General features: G+C 34.4%; 1 protein-coding gene and 1 non-coding gene across 2 annotated transcripts; one reads left to right on the forward strand and one right to left on the reverse strand.

Moving 5' to 3' along the window:
• Positions 1–887: 887 nt before the first annotated feature.
• On the reverse strand, positions 888–974 carry Trnastop-uca (transfer RNA opal suppressor (anticodon UCA)). The gene has a single exon. It is a non-coding gene; the product is annotated as a tRNA-Sec (tRNA).
• Positions 975–4,627: 3,653 nt separating this feature from the next.
• Positions 4,628–13,746, forward strand: LOC130625540 (solute carrier family 41 member 1-like). The gene is made up of 9 exons (XM_057440644.1): positions 4,628–5,286; positions 6,768–6,875; positions 7,482–7,553; positions 7,848–8,139; positions 9,030–9,177; positions 10,086–10,159; positions 11,072–11,197; positions 12,130–12,278; positions 12,721–13,746. The coding sequence occupies exons 1-9, from the start codon at positions 4,765–4,767 to the stop codon at positions 12,904–12,906; spliced, it is 1,677 nt and encodes a 558-aa protein (XP_057296627.1). The 5' UTR covers positions 4,628–4,764; the 3' UTR covers positions 12,907–13,746.
• Positions 13,747–13,969: the final 223 nt, after the last annotated feature.

Consider the following 13,969-nt stretch of genomic DNA (forward strand, 5'->3'; position numbering starts at 1 on the left):
ATTCAGATACTTGTAGTTTCTTGTTTGATAAAAGCTTCTTCTGTGAGAGTTTGACCGTTAAACGTCCGTGTATTTCCTCAACTGAAAGTTGTACCATGTGACATTATGACTGGAAGAATTCAAGATCCATTTTATAACCATTGTTGCAATCCAGCCACACTCTCGATAAGTTTAAAACCTCACTGACTATTGTTTGAAGAAATCCATGGGAAAGGGCATTTGAAAGTTTTAGCTCACTAGCATCTTTTTTACATGCCAGACACATGTTAGAAGAGCCCTTAGTTAAAATGTAAACAAAGAAATCTGTCTGTAGCAAGCTTATAAGTACTCTAGTAAAATAAGTCACTAGCTAGAGCTAAGCTAGCTAGCTAGCTACAGACAAAAATACAACGTTAGCCAATCAGATAGGTGGAACAATAAATCGCTGCTGAAAAAACTACCTTAAAAATACTGCACAAATACAAGACAACACAAAACTAACGGATACTACTTGCATCGTTGCATGGCTGGCTAGCGATAACTGCTTTCGCAGAAAAGCAGGACGAAAAGAAGTGCCTGACCCGACCCGCGGTGGTAGAAGCCGACCCGTTTTGACCATTCTCGATTATTCAAAACCTTGGTCAATTTGGGGCAACGGATAACACGGGTCGGATCACTACGGTAGCTGGTTCGCTAGCAGTTATTTTTGATTTGTTTAAAATACCCGGGGCATTTAATGGTATTTTGTGTGTGGCATTTTATCAGAAACTCTGATATCTTTCAGATTTTCTTCTAATTATTCAAATCCATATAGTTTCAAAATAGCAGTCGAGTTTATATGTACTGTTTTCTTTCTATAACCTTTGGCAAAATGTTACTTTTTAGGTGTTCACAACGCGAAACTTATCCGCCTCAAAGGTGGAATTGAACCACTCCGACTTTCATCGGCTACGGGTTTGAAGCCCGCACTCCGGACCACCGAAGTTCATTGAGGCAGGAAGAAACTTGCGATCGGCTTGTAAAAGGTATTTCAAAACACCATGATTTTCTGCTTGTGGCGTCAGATACCGTACGAAAATGTCGATAGTGTACATTGTTCTGTAGAAACAAAAGTGGGTCTTTTCCACAGTTTTATACAACTACACGCTTTCTTTAATAAGAATGTCAAAATCCTAAATAGTTTGTTTTTTGTTCTTATATTTCTCTTTTCTTAATGAATAATTAAATTATTTCAACTATGATTATTTTAATTTCAAAAACGAAAGTAAAAGAGGGTTACGCTAATAAACGACGTCGTCTACTACAGTAATAAAAAATGCGAAAAAGACCATGTGGACGAGAGGAAATGAGTATAATTCAAACACATACGTGTGGGCTCTCGATGGCTAGCTACCTGCGTACAAGGTAGCGACTGAAAGTACTAGTACCTGGCAGTATGAAGTCTTCTTTATATCTGAAATAGCGTCAGCTCACGTGATCGATAAAGGCAATAAAAACTATTGGCTTATATCGATCACGTGATCGGGCGCTATTTTCTTGTAACGACGCGCTAAAGGGGGATTTTCACGAAGCGAATTGAGCGGCGAATTGAGCGGCGAATTCGACGGCGAATTGTATCTGAGCATGCGCAGTTCGATGCAAAATCAAAACAAACAAAACTGCGCATGCTCAGATACAATTCGCCGTCAAATTCGCCGTCCTATTCGCTTCGTGAAAATCCCCCTTAAAATGTACACACAAAAAAGTAAACAATAATTCATGAAATTTGAATGCTGTCAAACGTCCAAATAAGATCCAAGTTTCGAACTAAACGAAATATGGAAGCAATACATCTAATAAGTTTTGTAAGGCGAAATATTGACCATCGTTTTCAAATGTCTCACATCTTAAGTTCTTCAAACAAGAATAGCAGAAATCCACTAATTAATACTCCCGAATCATCATCAACTACTATCTATTCAAAAAACAAGTTTAATGTGATGTTTCCAAATTTTTTTTTCGTTTATTTCTGATTCATTTCGACAATTGTTCGTTTCATTTTACAACAAAAATAACCACTCCAAATTTGCTTTCTGATTCAGCTTATAAATCGTTTAGCCGTAATGGTAATCGTTTAGCCGGGCGTTACGTAGAGAACAGCAACCTCGGTTGTTTGCATGGACCTTACTGCGTTCGGTCCATGACGTCAAAACCTCGGTTGCTATTTCCTCGTGTAGCGCGCCCGGCTGGATTTTGCAAGCGGACAATACGGGTTTAACGACTTAGCGCACTTCATGACGGACCGATGAGCTTAAAATGTAAGCAAGCACGAAAAACAAGTTTTAAGAAGCATCGGTAATAATTTTATATCAGATTAACTACTGCAATACATTCATCGATAAAAATATTCTCGTAGGATAGAAATAAGAACAATGTCAAGTTTAATTGCTAAAATAACCAGATTATTCAGCAACATTCTGTCTGGATGCTTCTTCAACATAGCTAGTTAACTAGCTACATTGCTAGCCATAAAAAACGATGATCTGATATCCAGTTTCTATCGAACTTACTAAATACAGGACGACGAATTTATAACGCGTCTCCCTTATTCTCGGACTTGTTCCTTCTGTCAATATAAAACTCTTAAAAGCCTATATTATTCCACTACTCTATTCGGCGATTCGGTTCAGTTTTGTTGCCGCAGTGATGATTGACATTTGACTTAATTGACGAATCGCCCTTAGTCATTGCACCGACCTCGCAAGCTCGGTCGACACTTAGACCTCGGACAATATTTTGCGGTACAGCCCGGGGTAATCGGTTATTATTGTATTAGGACTAACTCGCACGTGAATGAAATTTTGCTTGAATTATTGCGATTTGTGAGTTTTAGCAGCAAGGAGGTTAAAAACAAGTTAAAAGTCTAAATAACATGATTTGCATGCATGATATGTAACTTGGACACATTTTCATAGAAAGTGCAAGCGCGTATCCAGGGTTAGTCAGATAAATTGGCTGACTTAGTGTAAATTTGACGAAAAATGTGAGCCAAGCGAATGATGTCGACGATCCAGGTTGCCGACGGAGCACGTTAAAAAATCTGTTCAGATTCTACTTTAAAGTGTGCACCGCAAGAAAACTCGTCTCCTAAGCATCTTGTATCTTCTGACTTCGGGGCGGCGATGTCGTGAATATATAAAATAGAAACAACATATTATGAAAACTAGGTTGATATGTTTTAATTTTTAAATTTTGCTGATGTCTGCAACTAACCACACATGTTAATTTAGAAATAAGACCTTCGAGTAACGCAGTACCACTCCAACCTAAATAAGACCATTAATCATTTTTGAAATTATGTATTCTGCCTTATGGAGATCAGCCTTTATGGTCGACCTAACGATTAGATTGTTCCTTTTACTCACACTTGCTATGGCTCCTTGAAAGAAATCAGTTATAAAATCACAAGCATTGGAGTTCACTTTTCTTTTTATCTCTCGCCTTTTTTACCCTGCCAGTATTTTTACAGAACACGATTCTAAACAACACAAGGCTAATTAATTAACACTTACGACAGCTGAAAAAATTAAACAAACAAACAAACAAAAGTTGAGAAAGAAGCAAGTTTGTAAGTTCTTGTCAGAAAAACATTTTTAAAGCATACAAAGCGTTTTTTATTGTATTTGTAATGTTTCCTCAAAAAATTATTTTTAACTACTGAATTTGTCGTAAAAATAACAATATACCGTTTAAATCTAGGAATGTAAGTCCACCTTAATATATGCACCCCCTACACATTGCATTTGCATTGCAGTTGAATTTCTTTTACAGCTTAAAACGCTCAACTCTTGGTAGACGGAAACTTCTTGCACATGTTTTAAATTTCTTTTGCCATTTGTGTACAGAAACGTTCAGCAGACAGTTATAGTAGATAAAAGTTAAAACGCGCATACCCTGGCAAACATACTTTAACTAAGCGATTTATCTTAAATTTACTCGATTGTGAATTTAATAAACTAACGAATTGTGTCCAATGGGGATAACGCCATATTTTAACATGACCAGTTGTGAATTTTGAATCACATTCATAACAATTAGTAACACAGACTAGCTCACAAACACATCAAAGATGAGAAATTAGTCCTGAGCTGTGCATGATGAGCAATTTACTATTTTTATCTATCGGTGGCAAATTCGTCAACCAAGCTTGCGACCCTGCTTTTTCCTATTTCATTCAGAAATAATTAATTTTTGTTCAATCAGTTTAAGCCGTTTAGATCTGTTTGTAAACTAAGGAAGAATTAGCTCATGCTACTCTAAACGCTACTCTACGCTACACAACGCCAGTTTAAACCTTACTCTACGCTACTCCTAGCTCTACTCTACTGTACCCCACGCTGCTACTGTACACTACTCTACGCTAATTAAGCACGAATAAACGTGATAAAAAAACCAACTTTTTCAGCAACACTTTTTACTTTTTAAAGAAATATTAAATGACATGCAAGGGTAACAGGCTCTAAGAAATACGATTAATTCGACAACATACAGCTTATTATTTAAAAACCATCTCACCAGAGGCCTAGATCCAATTCTTGTTTCTAAATGCCGCAACATCAGTTTTGATGTTTCAGATCTTTACTAACGAACTATATGGGTACTACATAAAGTCCCTGTTGGTATGCTTTTATCCACAAGAAGAGAACAAAGATGGTGCGGTAGCCGTTACTATCATGACGATTTCCACACGTCGCCACTGGTCACACGAAATTTCAAGTGTTTTATTTTTAGATCTGCTTGCTGAACATGAATAATGATAACAAACAAAAGAAAACGATTAACTCTATGAACGAAAGCAACACGGCATATAATCTGCGAAGGAGAAATGTTGAAATGGTTCCTAAAATAGCTGTGTCAACAACAACCATGCCTGCTGAAATAAGTTATCCTATTTCTTCCTCAACTGACAGTGAAAATTTTGAGAAAAATAGGAAGATCAGCCATGTCAGAAGAAGAGTAGATAGCGAAAGTGAAAACCCTGTAAATATTTTTCACCCAGAAGAAAATCCAAATAATGTTCTTTGGGAGAAACAACAAAAAATTAAAGAGAATGATGATAAGAGAAAGAAAGAGGAAAATTTGGATATTGACTCTGAAAAGGAGAAATTGCTTTTCAGCAATGATGAGCACGAAGATTTGAATATTTTGCTTCTAAGTACTTCTGTAAAAGATGAAAGTAGTTTAGCAATAGCGCTACAAGTGTTTGTTCCCTTTTTAATAGCTGGTTTGGGAACTGTTGCTGCTGGGATTTTGTTGGACAAAGTTCAAGTATGCTTTTAATAGTAATAATTTAAATTCTGGCAAAAATTACAAATGAAAAGCGTGCTATACAGTTAGGCAGGAAAACAGATTAGGGACAAGGATGATGACTCGTAGAAAGCGCCGTATATGTGAGGGCAGCAGCGGGTGTTTTTACGATTTTTGTAAGGGTTATGTCTAACTGCCCGGAAAAGCCTGGGCCTGTCTGAAACTGCCTGAATTGTGCCCAAAATGCAACGAGCGCGAGCTTATATTTCTCATTTAAATTTTAAAGAAGGAAGGTGCTATTTTGTCGTTGTACTCTCAGTTTATTATTTGTGGGATTTCATTACACCTATTTATGGAATAAATGATATAAAAACAGTTTATATATTCAAGAACTCTTCCACTACCACTGCTCGACATTAAAAGAATAAATTATACAAGGTAATAAATGCTTAAAAATGTTGTTTTGAGTGGATTTGGGTTTCTCCAGGGAAATTTGGTTTTTGCGGCGTTTTCAGCGAGTCAGCACCCTTGTGATCAGGGCTGCTGACAAAAAATATGATATGTTCACATCCTTAAAGAGCCTGTAAAAACAAGCCTTTTTTATTTTTTTGATTGGTACAAGTAAATTACTTTCCAGAACCAAAATCAACATAAGGAAAACCACTCACCTTATATAGGCTTTTCATGAATATATCTGGCCAATCTGCCAATGTGTCCTGTTTGTAAACACGCATTGGCTCATCTTTTAACAATGGTCCCATTTTTAAACAGTGTCACCCACTGCGTGTAAACTAACAACCTTGCAGCATTTCATACCAAAAGTACATGAAAAATACTCATTAGAACAATAAATTGATATTTTTTAAAATTCAAATCAGTAAAAGAACAAATTTAAACAAAGTTTTCATCTACACTTTTCAAACATACATAGAAGCATACAATAATTCAGATTCGTTTTTAAACTAAGAAATGTGTTCTATACATACATAGTATACTTGTTGGATGATGTTTAGATAATGGTAACTGGTTATACATTCAGTTTAATATCAAGGAAAAAAGCACAAGTTTTGTTTTAACAAGAAAGCTTCATATGATCATGTTTTGATAGTTTTACAATAAAATACAAGGTTGCTTAAATTTACAATATATATTGCATTTTGATAGTGTTAGTGACAATTTTGTATTGAATTTCGTGAAAGATTTGTATATATATGTGTATATATATGTATAAAAATCGTAGATATATAATACGTGTGCGATTTTGAAAATTGTAAAACCCATTTACGTTATATGAATCATTTATATATGATTTCCATTATATGCAATTGAATTCAAACATATTCATATGAAAGTTCATACAAAGTTTGTAGATGACCCCTTATTAACTTCTTCTTAAATGCTTCCAAAAATACAAAATCAGTAGTTGAAAGAACACACACTAGTTACATAAGTGTCAGTATATACCATAACAGCAAGCTAAAAATTTACATTCTACTTTACAGCATTGGAAAGTTTATGTTGATATTCCAGAAGTGTTCATTCTTGTTCCTGCATTGTTGGGATTAAAAGGAAATTTGGAAATGACTTTAGCCTCCAGATTATCTACTGCTGTAAGTAATTATTTGTATTGTCTTTGGAATGAATTATCAATCTTATTACATGAACTTTTTCCTCATACTATTGTCTATTCTTTCTTTAAGCTTGTAATCCTGCAGGTAGATGTACAGAAAACATGCCATTTTTTTAATTAAAATAACTTTTATCATGCACCAAAAACATTTGGTCGGACTGAAGCTATCACGTGTACTTTTTTTCGGCCTGTTTTGCTGGGATCTCGGCTAGCGGGTCAGCTCATCGCTCATGCGATAGCAAATTGTGTTTTGTGGGAGTTTGTTTATGTTTGTTGATGAGAGGGACCTAACAAATACAGAACTTTTTATTGATTGCTACTTTCTAGTGGTGTAAAACAAATCTAAGTGTATGTGAAACTGTTATCTATAGTGCAAGATACAGTGTATTTTGGGAGGAAATCTATTGACAAACAACTTATAGAGGAGCAATAGTATCAGTATTGGTAATTAAGAGAATTTTGGGAAGAATTTTGAATCTCCAAATGTTGTTGTACACCTGTAAAAGGTGTAATGGCATTTTTTAATTTGCCTGCATTAACTTTTCAATAGTGAGTAACTTCATTGTGTATCTATGTTTTTGTGCAGCTAAATGTTGGTTACATGGATACTAAAAAAGAACGAAATAAAATCATTATAGGAAATATGGCTCTTACTCAGGTATTTCATTTAAATGATTTGAAAGCGCTCTATGTAATCTCATTTAATGCTTTCTTGGATGTATTAATCCTTCTTCTTCTGTGTGGACATTTTGTCAGGTGTAAAACAAATGATTTGTGGCTTAAGCGTCTGTATTGAAAATGTCTATTATGTGCCCTTTCGACTTACTTTTTTATCTACATGTTTATTTTTATAAAAGCAAGTGTTAGAATTTCTGAATTTTAAACAATTTATGCATTCCTGCAAATAATTATAGTAAACTTTTTACAACACATTCTTTCGGAACTTTTTTAGGCACAAGCACTGATTGTGGCTGCTTTAACTGCTATTGCAGCTGCTGTTTTTCGTTGGGTTGCAAACGATACATTCAGCATACATCATGTGTTCCTGTTATGTGCCAGTTCTTTGATAACTGCGTCCTTGGCGAGTGCTATTCTAGGAGGAGTTATGGTGATTGTGATCGTTTTGTCAGGATTGTATGGTTTAAACCCTGATAACATTGCAACACCTATAGCTGCAAGCTTAGGAGACTTAGTCACACTGGCTCTCCTGTCTGTTTTTAGTGACTTTTTGTATCAGAAGATAGGTATGCTTCCTTTTATTATGTGTTGATATCACTCCCTCAAAGTAGAAGAGGCGTAACTCCATATTTTTGAAAATTCACATTCTGCTGGATGCTTTTATAGAATGGTTTCAACTCTATTTTTTTACATTCTGAAAATATTTAAAATCGTAATTTACACCGGGCAAATTAAACCTGGAAATTTCACCAAAACGATTAGCACAGCCTTAAGTCAGATTTACATTATTAAAGGCCTGTCATTTTGTGTAGCAAAATGCATTTTTATAATCTATATTATATATAATATCATATACGTCTGTCTGTTACTCAAAATGGTACTGCAAGACGCATGCGGTTATAAAACGGATAAGCAAACCTGTGGATATTTAGAATGTCAAAAATTAAGCCTCAACCTTTTAACTTTAAATCGATGTTCTTGCTTTTTTCTCATTATTGTGTCATTCTTGCGTCTTCATATTTTGTTGCTTAATTCCAGATCTACTTCTTAAATCTATTTATGGGTAAACAATTTTTGTTAGCCTATAATTCTTCCTTATTTTATTGTCTTTGTAAAGTGTCCTACAAATTGTGTATATTTTGCACAACAAACTCATTTTCTACTGCACATGCATTTAATGTTTAATTTATAAACCTTCAGGTTGATCAAAATAATTGAACCGGCCCAACGTTTCAAAACCTAAAATCAGCATGCCCAAGCATGCTAAATGATAGACCTTCCAATTTGTCAAATCAAATAAATCGAGTTTGATCAATCAAATCGTGTATTTCTGCATTTAGCTTACATTAACTAATTAAATCTATTTCTCCTTTAGTAGACACCTACTAATGGCGCCCCAAGTGCTTAAATGTGAGTAGCAGTATGCTGTGCATATGGAATGTCATTTTTCTCTTAGGCACTCATCATTGGATAGCTCCTTTAATATGTTTTGTGATCATAATGCTTCTTCCGATTTGGTTGTATCTATCTCATCATAACAAATACACACAAAACACACTGTACACTGGTTGGTCTCCTGTTATTCTTGCCATGTGTATTAGCAGGTACATGTATTTTGCTTTTACTGTGTAGTGGTGGTGACTATGTTTACAAAAACTTAACAAAGAGATATACAACCCCAGACAAAATATGTATCGGGAGAGAGGCAGAATTTGTAAGATTGCAATCACAAGCAATTTAAAACACTGTTTCTATCTAAAAAACAAGCCTTCCGGGCTTGTAAAGTTTACTTGTCAATGTTCACAGCAAATATAAGGTTATTTGACGAGATTCAAAATCTTAAAGGGTGCTAATTTTTGCTAATGTCATTTTGTCTTAATTCTACCATATTTCAAACATTCTGGGTCGTGAGGGGGATTGTTCGATAAAGCGAACATTGTGAACAGTGCAGCTAGCGCATTTTCTATGTTGGTTACTTGGCTTACACCCCTGCCAAAGTGAGACTTTAGCATAACTTACCAGCTACAGAGTAATGTTGCTTGCCCATTTTTAAAAAAGATAAAAAATGGATAATTTATTACTATTACGTCCATGTTTGTAGGAATAGTAGTTATTGTTAATAATATCAGTGAACACAACCAGGTATTTTCGAAAACTAATTTGATCATGCAAAAGTGCAGAAATAACCGTATTATTTCGATAAAAATACGATTTTATTGAAATATTATCAAACATTACTCTAAAGGAAGAAAGTTTTTCGAAAGGTAAACCCTGCAACAATTGCTAAAGTTTATATCCTTAAAATATAATGAAACAGGCTATTCTGGAAAGATAATTCTCACGATTTTTTATTTTTGCTAGATTTTTTTTTGAGATAAAAAATTCCTTTTTACATTGCTTTCATCCTTATTGTAAGGTTTCGTGTAATACTTGTTAACCAACGCCTCAACGATTTAAGGTTTTTGTTTAATCTGCTGTTGATATTTTTTATGCATGCCCATATTTTTTGTAGTGGTGGTGGCTTAATCCTCAGTACGATTGTGCAAAAGTATATTGGACTAGCTGTTTTCAGTCCTGTTATTAACGGTATGGATTTTCTAACAAGTGTCAAATTAGTTACTAACCTTTTTTTTTACATTTCTTTCTGGGAAAAAAATAATATAACTCCACCCAAAAATAGCTCCCTAAAAAAGCTCTTGATTGAAGAAATGCCTGAGGTATATATGCGGATCTAATGGCTGTGCGAAAAACAAACAAACTGGATTCAATACTTATTCAACCCCTATTTTTATTTTCCACTGAAAAGATCAAAACAAAGTTTGGATGTTCTGAAACTTGTTACTTATCTTAATGATTGTTCCGACCAATTTCATACCATGTTTGTTTAAGAAAGTGTTGTGTATACTAAAAGAAATAGGATATTTCTATGGGCCCAAACTATCTGGGCCGAACATCTTGTCGTACGTAGTTTATTACCTTTTTTTATTGTCTACGCAAGTTTGCATGGTGGCCACACTTAAATCTCCTAATTAGCCTGAAATTTGCACCCATTATTTATTCTTCGTAGAATCTAACATTTTTTATTTTTTTTTAAAGTGGTTGAAAGAAATTTTCGCTAAAATTTAATTTAATTTCGCGGTTAACATAGCCGACGTTGCTAAGTTTCTCAAAATTTAATTTTGCGATTTACTGTTTCTCTAATTTTGGCAGAAATTAAATTCTGTGAAAATTTCTTACCACGATAATTTATTAACTGTTTATTTCCTCCTAAAATTTGATCAAAATCTCTTAAAGTATGAAATGCTTTATACATTTTTGTATTTTTTTAAATTATCCTTAAAACCTAAATTTTCTTAAAGCCTTCTACAATTATTAAATTTGTGGCCACCATGCATTAGGCTAAGGTGAGTTTCGCTGATATCCTAACCTGAGGCCTAACTAGAATAGCAAAAAAATCAACGAAATGTTTTAATGAATTGGTTCTTTCTTTCTATTCAGGTGTCGGTGGTAATTTAGTGGCAGTGCAAGCAAGTCGTATAGCAACAGCTTTACATAAAGAAGTCTCACCTGGTATTCTACCTGACAGAACTAACTATGGCTGCATTACTACTTTCTGCAAAGCAGGTTGAGCTTTTTTTAGCAACGTTCTCCCCTTTTCCTTTATTATTTATTAGTACTTGTTTGAAGCCCGACTGGGTTTTTTCAGCCAATATAAATGGGTCTAGAATAGAGGGCATGTTCTAGCAAAAAGCCCTTAACTTTTTATTAAATTTACACAATTTAATCACTTCCATCGCTTAAGTCAATCCTAAAAATTTCAGCTTAGTATCTTTTTTCTGTAAGATTTTATGCATATATAAGGATTTTTATCAAGATCGAAAAATTCTCTAAGATTCTGCTGGGATAAGTTTTAGAGTTAAATTATCTGTCTTGGAAAAGGTAAAATCATCAAAATTCCGTCCCTGTAGGGAAAATTTTAAAAATGCATTTTTAGGCATATTTTTTGGAAATCAATAAAAGTAGAAGATTTCAAATTTGAAGTCCTTCATTCCAGACCCTTGGTGATATTGTCTGGAATGACTCATCTACTATTTCGAGAAATGTAAAAACTGTTTGGCCGTTCGATTAGCATATTTCCTGTCTTTTCTGTATTTCGCCCTTTTCGTTTTAAATGATTATTAGAGGTGTATTTAACTTGTTTTGTACTAACCATATGTTGCATATTTTAATCCAAAAGTGAAAAAAGCGTAACTTATCATCATCAGGATTCTGGAATTAACGTGTTTTCCATACTGGCATGGGTTGGCCAGGGCATATTAATGCCCCCAAACTGATCTAGACTTTGTTGGTTTTAAATTAAATTTCTCTGAATCAAGTTTGTTTTTATTAGCACCTGCCAAGCTCTATGAATTCTCCTTTTGATTATTCATCCCTTAAGAATTTTGTTATCAATTAAGCCATCTTCGAGTTGAGTATAGTACTTGTTTTGAAGAAAAGCCACCATCAAAAGCAATTCTAACAAATATTTATTGTAATATTTTCTCTTTCGTTTTTAGGAGGACATTCTCGTACTGCACGTGTTTTGTTAACTATGTCCATCCCTGGTCACATCGTCTTTTTAGCAATCATAGCGAATACCAAGTCTGGTCACACAAGCCCTACTGCCAGATTTGTTTGCTTTTATTTATTAGCAGGATTCATTCAGGTTTGTCTATTGTTGCATTTAATAGTGGGATTTTACTGGCGAACTTAATGCTTCTTAGTTGTTTTAAAAATTACCCACAAGCGTTCAAGTGAAATCATCTGAGAGGCAAAAGTTATAAACAAACCGTAAACATTGTTTGAAACGGCTTTAGGATTTTAACTTCTACCTCATTTTTGGGCTACGAAAATGGGTGTTGGTAGTGACTTGCGGGAAACTCCTATGAGAAATATATAGCGTAGTAGGTATAGGACAAAATGCGTGTTGCCCTGTTAAACTCTGTAAAAAGAGTGGATTGTACAGTGTTCAGTCCAAATATTATTTCTCGTGGAAGCGAACGTAGGTAAACTGAATATTTTCAACTAAAATTGCCATGGATTAGACCACTCTCTTGCGTCACTTGTCTGAATTGTTTGAGCATCACAGTTCACAAATTTATTCTTAGGTTTCCATCCTCCTCTTCTTATGCAACTGGTTAGTTCACCTTCTGTGGAAATGGAAGAAGGATCCGGACAATTACTCCATTCCCTATCTGACAGCGCTTGGTGATTTGCTGGGTACAGCATTATTGGCAGTTGCTTTTCATGCGCTGTACTTACTTAGTGATAGAGATGTGGATGTTGGTGAATAACATGGTATGAATTGGGTTTAGCAGTCTGCAGTTAGTCGTGGAACTGCTGGTGGGTAGTGGGCAAGGCGAGGGATAAATGAGGGTTGCCATACCTCCCCAAAACTCCTAAATTTGATAGTCTTCTTAAAACTTCTCAATTCTCCATGAGTTTGGACTTTTTTCTTAAAACTCGGAAACTAGATTGTTTAAGAACTTTTTCCGCAAGTTTCGCAACCTGTTGCATTTGTTATTCAATGGAATTACTACATGGGTACAGCGATAATCTGTTTTTCACTCGTTCCAATTAAAATCCCCTTAAATGTCCTTAATTTTTATTATGAAAATTCCGTCATCTTGTCAAAGAAGGTTAATAATTCTCATCAAAACTGCTTAAATACGTTCTCAAATTTTCTTAATAAGTTTTTAAATCTTTTTTGCTCGGGATAAACATGGAAAGGTAAGAATGGTATGAAGATAAGAGTGGCAACCCTATAAAAAAACGTCAGACTATGACGTATTATTAATGGTCTATTTTTTTCTGCGACGAGTATAGCTTACGTTTGAGTATGGAATTAATTTTTAGGAAGGAAATGCTAGAATGTGTATATCCTTTTGTTTAAAATGTTTTTCGAAGAATTTTTTTTTTTTTGGCAAAAAGCCTGGTATATTTATGTAACCAATTTGACATTTAGCTAGCATCTCGGATTTTTATTATTATTATTCTCGGCTTTATTTTGAAAGTGTTTTATGTATACATATTTAAATTTTGGAATTTTTTAACTATCTTTTTTTTTGGAAAAGAAGAAAAAAGGGAAAATATTTAAATTATGAGATTGTGAAAATATAGAAGATTTGTATCCACGTATTCTCATTTCTTTAGCAGGCAAAGAAGCTTCAGTCTGAATATTGCCTCTTGCGTGTTATTTTGAATTCTTATGGTTTTAGTCAAACCTGTAAAATGTTTAAATTTATCTTGGCCATTACATTGATGATTTTGAGGTGTAAATTATTATGATTCCAGCGCTTGCTATAAATGTTGCGGCAAATTAACTGCGTTTTGACAAATTCGCTTTCAATTTTTCTA

The sequence above is a fragment of the Hydractinia symbiolongicarpus genome, chromosome 14, assembly GCF_029227915.1.
Source record: "Hydractinia symbiolongicarpus strain clone_291-10 chromosome 14, HSymV2.1, whole genome shotgun sequence".
NCBI classification, from domain to species: Eukaryota; Metazoa; Cnidaria; class Hydrozoa; order Anthoathecata; family Hydractiniidae; genus Hydractinia; species Hydractinia symbiolongicarpus.

Excerpts from the sequence above, each read along its gene's own strand:
- LOC130625540 (XM_057440644.1), top strand. The coding sequence starts at position 4,765 with ATGAATAATGATAACAAACAAAAGAAAACGATTAACTCTATGAACGAA. Across the intron at positions 9,178-10,085 it reads CTTGCCATGTGTATTAGCAG|TGGTGGTGGCTTAATCCTCA; the intron begins GTACATGTATTT and ends TATTTTTTGTAG. Across the intron at positions 11,198-12,129 it reads TACTACTTTCTGCAAAGCAG|GAGGACATTCTCGTACTGCA; the intron begins GTTGAGCTTTTT and ends TTTCGTTTTTAG.